Source organism: Penaeus chinensis, chromosome 7 (genome assembly GCF_019202785.1).
Source record: "Penaeus chinensis breed Huanghai No. 1 chromosome 7, ASM1920278v2, whole genome shotgun sequence".
NCBI lineage: Eukaryota > Metazoa > Arthropoda > Malacostraca > Decapoda > Penaeidae > Penaeus > Penaeus chinensis.
In genome coordinates, this window is record NC_061825.1 from 45,476,077 (window position 1) to 45,483,576 (window position 7,500).

The following is a 7,500-nucleotide window of genomic DNA, read 5'->3' on the forward strand; positions in this document are numbered from 1 at the left end:
GTATTAAACAATTACAGGAAACCCAAATAGTTTTCTCCTTAATATAGTCAATCCAGTTAAGACTGCCAAAACCAGGAGATCCAGTAAACCTACTTGCCATAATTTGCATAATCATCATCAGTGACATTAACAGATAATGTCTTATGGTCCTGCCATTTCAATACAAAGGAGAGAGTAAATGGCAGCACTTACTGATAACACTGCAGCAGCTCAATTACAACCAAAAAACAACTTTCCAAGGATAGCTTGCCTAGAATACAAAGTCCAACAACAGTACAGCCATACTCAAAGCTAAAGCCCACATCTGAGATAATTTCTTTCAATTATTTAAAGAAATGCCATTCAAGCTAATTTGGAAATATATATATATTTTTTTTTTTGTTTAATCTAAACAGCTAATTTTAAGTTTTAAACTTATTTTTTAATATTTCTAAAACATGGGAGAGGGGAGTGACTGGTATGCATTATCTGTGCCTACCTTTTGGGATCTCACCACACTTGGGTAGTACCACACAGATCACATACATAACTTAAGCCAGGGACAATTAAAAAGGAAATAAGCTTGTAATAGCAATATGAAATCAATCAGTAAATTGAAATGATTTAATGACTCATCTGCTGGGGATCAGAGTAGCTGTGATTTGAATATACATCTTCAGTATCCACGAGCTGAAATATAAACATAACAGCATATTCAGGGAACAGGCATTTAATGCTGTAGGATATGGGATATCGCAGGATTTTGGGTAGGACAAGTGATCATAAAAATGAGAAAAAAAAAAAGAATGAGGAGTTTCTACACAAGAAAGGCATGCTACAGATTACTACAATATGCAGAAATTTACAAAAAAAATCTCAAGGTTAAATTTTACTTGATTTTCTTCATTCTTAAAAGAATGACACTTCTTCTATTATGAATGTGGACATACTGGCCAAGTTTTGTAGCCACAGAATTATACCTGATTGTTTGATTTTCAAATTTTGTCAGAGCAATGATCAGGGACAGAACTCATGAAAGAAAAAGGGAAAAAAGGAAAAACAAGATGTCAAAACAAAATACTTTTCTACAGTGTATCCAAGACAGAAATGACAGGGTACTGTCTACAGCACTGGCAGAGCACTCATACCATTAACCCAGAGAGTGTCTGTGTGGTTAGTCCTGCCAGCATGGTTATTGGCGATGCAGGTGTAAGAACCTCGATGTTCTGAGCCCACCCTGTCGATGCTCAAAATCGAGGTCCTCTCGCCAACTCGTTGGGTGAAGATGCCAAGCTTGGGGCGTACCTCCTCCCCATGGAGAGTCCAACGAATGTCAATAGGGGGGTCTCCTTCCCCAACTACACAGATCACTTGCACTAAACTTCCCGCTCGTATGTGTTCCTCAAAGTGGAAGGGGATGATGCGTGGTGGGACTGATTGAAGGGTAAACAATTCAATGCAAGAATTGTGGATTTTAACATACAAAAAATCACAAAACTGCACTTAGGCATAATGAAAAAAAAAAAAAAAATATGGTAAACAAAACTTAAACTGCCACGTCCACCAATACAAAAAATACTGAAACGAATATCAGGATTTAAACTCTTTCCTTCTATTGCAAAGTTCTTGTAATATCAAAGCATAGGCCCACAGAAATTGAACATAAGTAGTGAGTATGCCACCTCTGTGTGTGTGTGTGTGTGTGTGTGTGTGTGTGTGTGTGTGTGTGTGTGTGTGTGTGTGTGTGTGTGTGTGTGTGTGTGTGAGTGTGTGTGTTGAGAGTGTGTGAGTTGCTGGTGTGAGTGCTGTGTGTGTGTGTGTGTGTGTGTGTGTGTGTGTGTGTGTGTGTGTGTGTGTGTGTGTGTGTGTGTGTGTGTGTGTGTGTGTGTGTGTGCACGTGTGTGTGTGTGTGTGTGTGTGTGTGTGTGTGTGTGTGTGTGTGTGTGTGAGTGAGTGAGTGAGTGAGTGAGTGAGTGAGTGAGTGTGTGTGTGTGTGTGTGTGTGTGTGTGTGTGTGTGTGTGTGTGTGTGTGTGTGTGTGCGTGGGTGCATATGTGTGTGCGTGGGTGCATATGTGTGTGCGTGGGTGAATGTGTGTGTGCGTGGGTGCATGTGTGTGAGCGTGGGTGCATGTGTGTGTGCGTGGGTGCATATGTGTGCGTTGGTGCATGTGTATGCGTGGGTGCACATGGGTGCATGTACATGTGTGACTCCAACCAAAAAACAGCTTAAGTCACCTCTTCTATTTTCCTTTTCTTTTATCCTTATATCTCTCTTACTGGTTCCTGATATCTGACAATCTATGTGCATGTATTGTCCCTTCCATATACTTTCAGATAAGTGCTAGAAAAGTGTTGTTTATGTATATGGATATTCGTTAATAAAGAAAGTAACGATTGTAAGTTAATGAAGATAAACCTCCAATAACCTGTGCAGTCCTTGAGACTAATTTCACATAAACTTGTATATATTATCTAAATAAAGAGCATAAATAATATTGGGTTGAAGAAAAAAACAACAACAACATAAAAGGCAAACAAGACGAAACAAGGAGAATACTCACAAACTACAACAACTATTGACTTTAACATGTACCAAGAACATTGAGAGAAACGCTGTGGTTCGACTGGCCCGCACGGTTGGAAGCCATGCAAGTATAGTTTCCAGAATGTTGTTTTCCCAAATGTGGAATGGCAAGCATGGACGTCCTGGAGTTCACATGTGTTAAAGTGATTCCTTCTTCACTGTTTCCTGTCAAGCTGATCTTATCCTTTAGCCAGTATATCATTACAGGATCATCCCCCGAGAGGAGAGTGCACATCATCTGGATGGATTCTCCTTCAAAGTTCTCGGGAGGAACTACGAAAGGCATGATCACTGGCTTTGCTGCAGGGGAGACAGCACTTGTGAAAGTTGATGATGGATACAGTAACATCTAGGTCACTTAGGCAATACAGTACCTTATCAGATGACACTCTCGGCTGACACACTTTAATGTAATTACACAAATTACCTTGCCCACTTGAGAAAAGATAACTCCATCCAATCTTTTTTTCCTTCTTGAGTGTTTGATTTCTGGATATGCATCTCTCAGCTAGCACAGGCTTGTGAGTGATAATGGTGTTGGAAAGGAAAGATACCCATGAACTCTTGTGACTGGCAAGAGTATAAGCCATTTTCAGTTTCAACCAAAAATGGCAGATATAAGCAAGTACTTGCTTAAACAGAAGATGAGATATTATAGAATAAGCCACATCAGTAATAATATAAATATCTTAATATTCTGTAATGCAAATGTAACAATGCACTTTAGATCACAATACAAAGGAATAAAAAAGATTGGAAATAGGTGGAAAGACATCACGAACAAGAACTGCTTCATTGCTTTGCTTTGAAAGCCTCCTCTCAGATTCAAACACAACTCATAGGACATAACAAGTCAGCTGATCAGTCCTTTACAGAAACTGAAATGCAAATCTTATATAAAATCAAATTATCTTAATGAATGATTTCCTGGAAAGAAAGTAGAGGCGGCATGAAGATTTCTGTCACAGGGAATGTTCTCCTGCCACAGAAGTTACACGATGCAGGCATAAAGCCACTAATAATCATCACAGGAGTATGATCTCACATAAAATCAACAGGTTCAGTAAAGGAAAATTTAGGTGCAGCATGCTGTACTGTATTAGTGTAGAAAAAAAGTCAAACTGAAGCACATATAATACTTTATATTTCTCATCAACAACTGCTAAATCTATATCATTTACCCTTAACCCAGAGTTCAGCAGACGATCGTTGTTGACCAACAGGATTAAATGCAAGACAGGTGTATGTTCCAGTGTGCTCCATACTAACAGCACGAAGAATCAAAAAACTCATTTTAGAGTCAACCTTGTTGATCATAAATTTGGAGATGACATAAGGGGCATATCATCCTTGTACCATTGTAGTGTTACTGGCTCGTCCCCTGTTGTCACTGTGCACGTCACTTGAAGTAGCTGTCCTTCTTGGACCTCCGTTGGAAACGTAAAAGGTAAAATTTCTGGTTTCTCTGCAGGATGACACCACATACAGAAGCTCCATCAATCACCATGTAGAACGATATGCTTACTAAATAACTCCACAAAAGCAAATATAGCTAATACCAACGAGTCTGTGGAAAACATTAATAACAGATTTTCAATCTATGATTAAATTTGTTCCATGAGGTACAAAAAGAATTAATTCAATTACACAAGCCTGATGTTTTCCCTTTTCATAAAGCAAGACAAAGAAGACATTCAATTTTCCATGAGGAAAAAGTACTAATTTATCAACCAATCAGCCAACCCTTTTATTTTCTTGACTGGAGGTAAAAATACTAAGACAAAAGGATGAACAAACAAACAAACAAAAAAACAGCGCAAAAACAAACGTTAAAATGGAAATATTCTAGAGGCGTCAGAGTATGAGCGCAACATGTTACCATCAACACAGAGAGAAATGAGATGCTTCCACTATCCCTTTTGAGTCCAGCTATGTTTATGACCCAGCAGCCTGCCATTACCACTGCCAGTTCTAAAAGCTCTTCCTTCTAGTAACACAGTGGTTGTCAAAACTGCATCACATACTTTTTTTCTTTTTATTAACAAATATATACAGAGACTTTAATACTCTTTTTAAGTCTCTCATAATGTTCCAATTCTGAGTAATCTAAAATCAACCAAAGACAATACAACCCATCACAAATCTAATCCTCTCAGAACTAATCATATCTTAGATAATTTATGACTTGGAATATCATGTCATAAGGCTTTTAAGTAATTCTTGTAAATACACCTGATCATTTCACATAAGTCTTTCCAATAATGAATGATGATCTTTTGGAGTAAACTGAAAAGTCCTTTTTGAGGGGTAACTATGGGAAAATGGCAAAGGAAGTGCAATGTAAGTAAACAAAACCCATTTAACATATTAAATCAAAGACTGAAGTTTCAGAAAATATATTCAAGTTCTACTGGAAGTAATCTGAGACATCCTGACAGTGTTAAATAACTCTCTTTCACTGTATGAAATAAAATCTTAATCATATTGCTGGCAATCATTTAACACTTTCCAGTCTGACCTCAGAGGAAGCAAATGCTTTTTCATAATTTTTTGCATTTTTCTTTCTGATCAAAAATACCATGGAATGTTTACTACCCTAAAAAAAAATATAAAGGAAAATATTTTTTACAGTCTACTGGTGAAAAGAAAACTAAAAAAACGAATGTTGGAGTCAAAAAGCAAGCATATCACACATCCATGAAGTCCATCATTCATGTACCATGCCGAAGAATATCTGCAAGATTACCCATTACTTCCAAGGTTGTTGTAAAAGTTGCTTGACCAACAGGATTGAATGCTTTGCATGAGTATGTTCCTGAATGTTCAGACCCTGCATCCTGTAGAATCAGCAAGCTCATCTTTGAGGTAATAGTATTTATCATGAACTTCGATGAGGATATGAGAGGAACATCATCTTTGTACCACTGGAGTGTGATGGGTTCATCTCCTTTCATGACTGTACAAGGGACCTGGAGAGGCTGTCCTTCATTCACCTCAGACGGAAATGAGAACGGAATGATATCTGGCCGCTCTGTTTAAAAAAAAAATCCAATCGTCTTCGAGTTATTTGATCTTTACCACTTCTTCTTTTCTTTATTCATTCAAAGATGGTAGTAAGACAACGAAAAACAAAACTCATACCACAGGTTGAAATACAGACAAGACAGTTGATGACTGAATCCAATTTAGATATTTAATGTTTAGGAAAGGTCCTGATACTACTGTAACCTCTTGCTTCCCCTGAAAGAGTTTTCAAGTCAGAACATATTAGTCTTTAAAACACACAAAACCCTATAAACAATTTAACTTATCTTTTGAATATACAAAATCCCTGAGCAAAATAATACCATCTAAATTGCTCTGGCACTAAGTCCAGACCCATTCTGTCAAGCGAAGGAGTATATAAGAAGACACAAAGAGAGAGTGATTTCATAGGAATCAATGTATTTGAAAAGGGTCAAGAATTAGCAATGATATTACTGATAAATTCAGAATATGAGGGGCCTCAAGGAATGTAAATAACTGCCTCTATTAGATTTGTGGTAGCAGATTATTATTTTTTAAATCTTAGTTCCGTGGATACACAAATTGCAGAATTTCAAATTCATTTCCTGACCTAGCTGCAGACAATTACAGAGTAGGTTTAGGGAAGGTAAAGGCTCAACTAAAAACTCTATAAACTAAAATTTAACTGTCACTAAAATGGATACATAAAACATGCTAGCTATTGCATCAGCCTAAAAATGTTACCCTTGACATTGAGCTGAGCAGAAAACTTGGCACTGCCAGCAGGATTGTAAGCCTCACAAGTGTACGTCCCCGTATGTTTTGCTGTCACACGTCTCAGCAACAAAATTGAGAGTTTCGAGTCCATGTTATTTATCAAGAAGTCTGACGATGATGAGATTTCACCACTATCCTTGTACCATTTAATAGTGAGAGGTTCATCACCCTTTGTCACTGCACATGATATCTGGATCAGTTGACCCTCTTCAACTTCTTTTGGAAATACGAATGGCAGTATATCTGGCCCAGCTGGTAAAACATTAAATATTCCAAATAATTCTGGGAAATATAGGATTCAAACTTAGCACTACAGCACTAAGATTTAAATGCAGAGAGTATTAAAGAATGAACACTGTGTGTGTGTGTGTGTGTGTGTGTGTGTGTGTGTGTGTGTGTGTGTGTGTGTGTGTGTGTGTGTGTGTGTGTGTGCGTGTGTGTGTGCGTGTGTGTGTGCGTGTGTGTGCGTGTGTGTGTGTGTGTGTGTGTGCGTGTGTGTGCGTGTGTGTGCATGTGTGTGTGTGTGTGTGAAGAGAAAGATAAAATGCACATAATCTTCACCAAATGCTAAATCCTGTGTCCAATTGTCCTTAAACAACTTTTAGTACTGACTACAAAGTTTCATGTTACCCTATTTATCATAAAATCTGATGAAGTACCACACACAACTAAAACGTTCCTAATGAAACCACTCAACATGGACCTGTATACTTGCTCATCCCTTATTTAAAATATCAAAGACAAATATCCAACATATTCCATCCCATCACAACAATCTATTCCTATACCATCTAGCACACAAAACATATCACATCAATAAAGTCTAATCAATGACAACCCATCCTAAACCCTTCCCACTTTTCTCAAAGTGAAAGAGCTAAGTATTATACCTGTTTCCCAAAAGTTTTAATGTAATGCTTGTATCAATAGACTGCTTAATGTGGGGAATCTATGTATCCTAGTTAAAATGCAATATTTACAACAATTAGGCATACGGAAGAATAAAAAAGCAGAGGTAAACATCAGTCATGCTATACACACATAACTTGATTACCCATCACTTCAAGAGTTGCTGAGAACTCGGCTTGACCGACAGGGTTAAACGCTTTGCACATATAAGTCCCAGTGTGTTCAGAACTTGCATCCTGTAGGA

General features: G+C 37.7%; 2 protein-coding genes across 47 annotated transcripts in view; both read right to left on the reverse strand.

The window, feature by feature from the left end:
* The window catches only part of LOC125027623 (Down syndrome cell adhesion molecule-like protein Dscam2), a 384,720-nt gene that overhangs the window by 70,578 nt on the left and 306,642 nt on the right, over positions 1 to 7,500 (reverse strand). For 5 of the 46 annotated variants that reach the window (XM_047616761.1, XM_047616759.1, XM_047616752.1 and 2 more), the window contains exon 15: positions 1,128 to 1,412. The exons of the other annotated variants lie outside the window; for them this stretch is intronic. In XM_047616761.1, the coding sequence (XP_047472717.1) occupies positions 1,128 to 1,412 (285 nt within the window). The remainder of the gene's footprint in view (positions 1 to 1,127; positions 1,413 to 7,500) is intronic. 46 annotated transcript variants of the gene reach the window in all.
* On the reverse strand, positions 2,078 to 3,736 carry LOC125027627 (neuronal growth regulator 1-like). Its single transcript, XM_047616795.1, has one exon. The coding sequence runs from the start codon at positions 2,911 to 2,913 to the stop codon at positions 2,563 to 2,565; it is 351 nt and encodes a 116-aa protein (XP_047472751.1). The 5' UTR covers positions 2,914 to 3,736; the 3' UTR covers positions 2,078 to 2,562.

Excerpts from the sequence above, each read along its gene's own strand:
- LOC125027627 (XM_047616795.1), bottom strand. The coding sequence starts at position 2,913 with ATGTTACTGTATCCATCATCAACTTTCACAAGTGCTGTCTCCCCTGCA.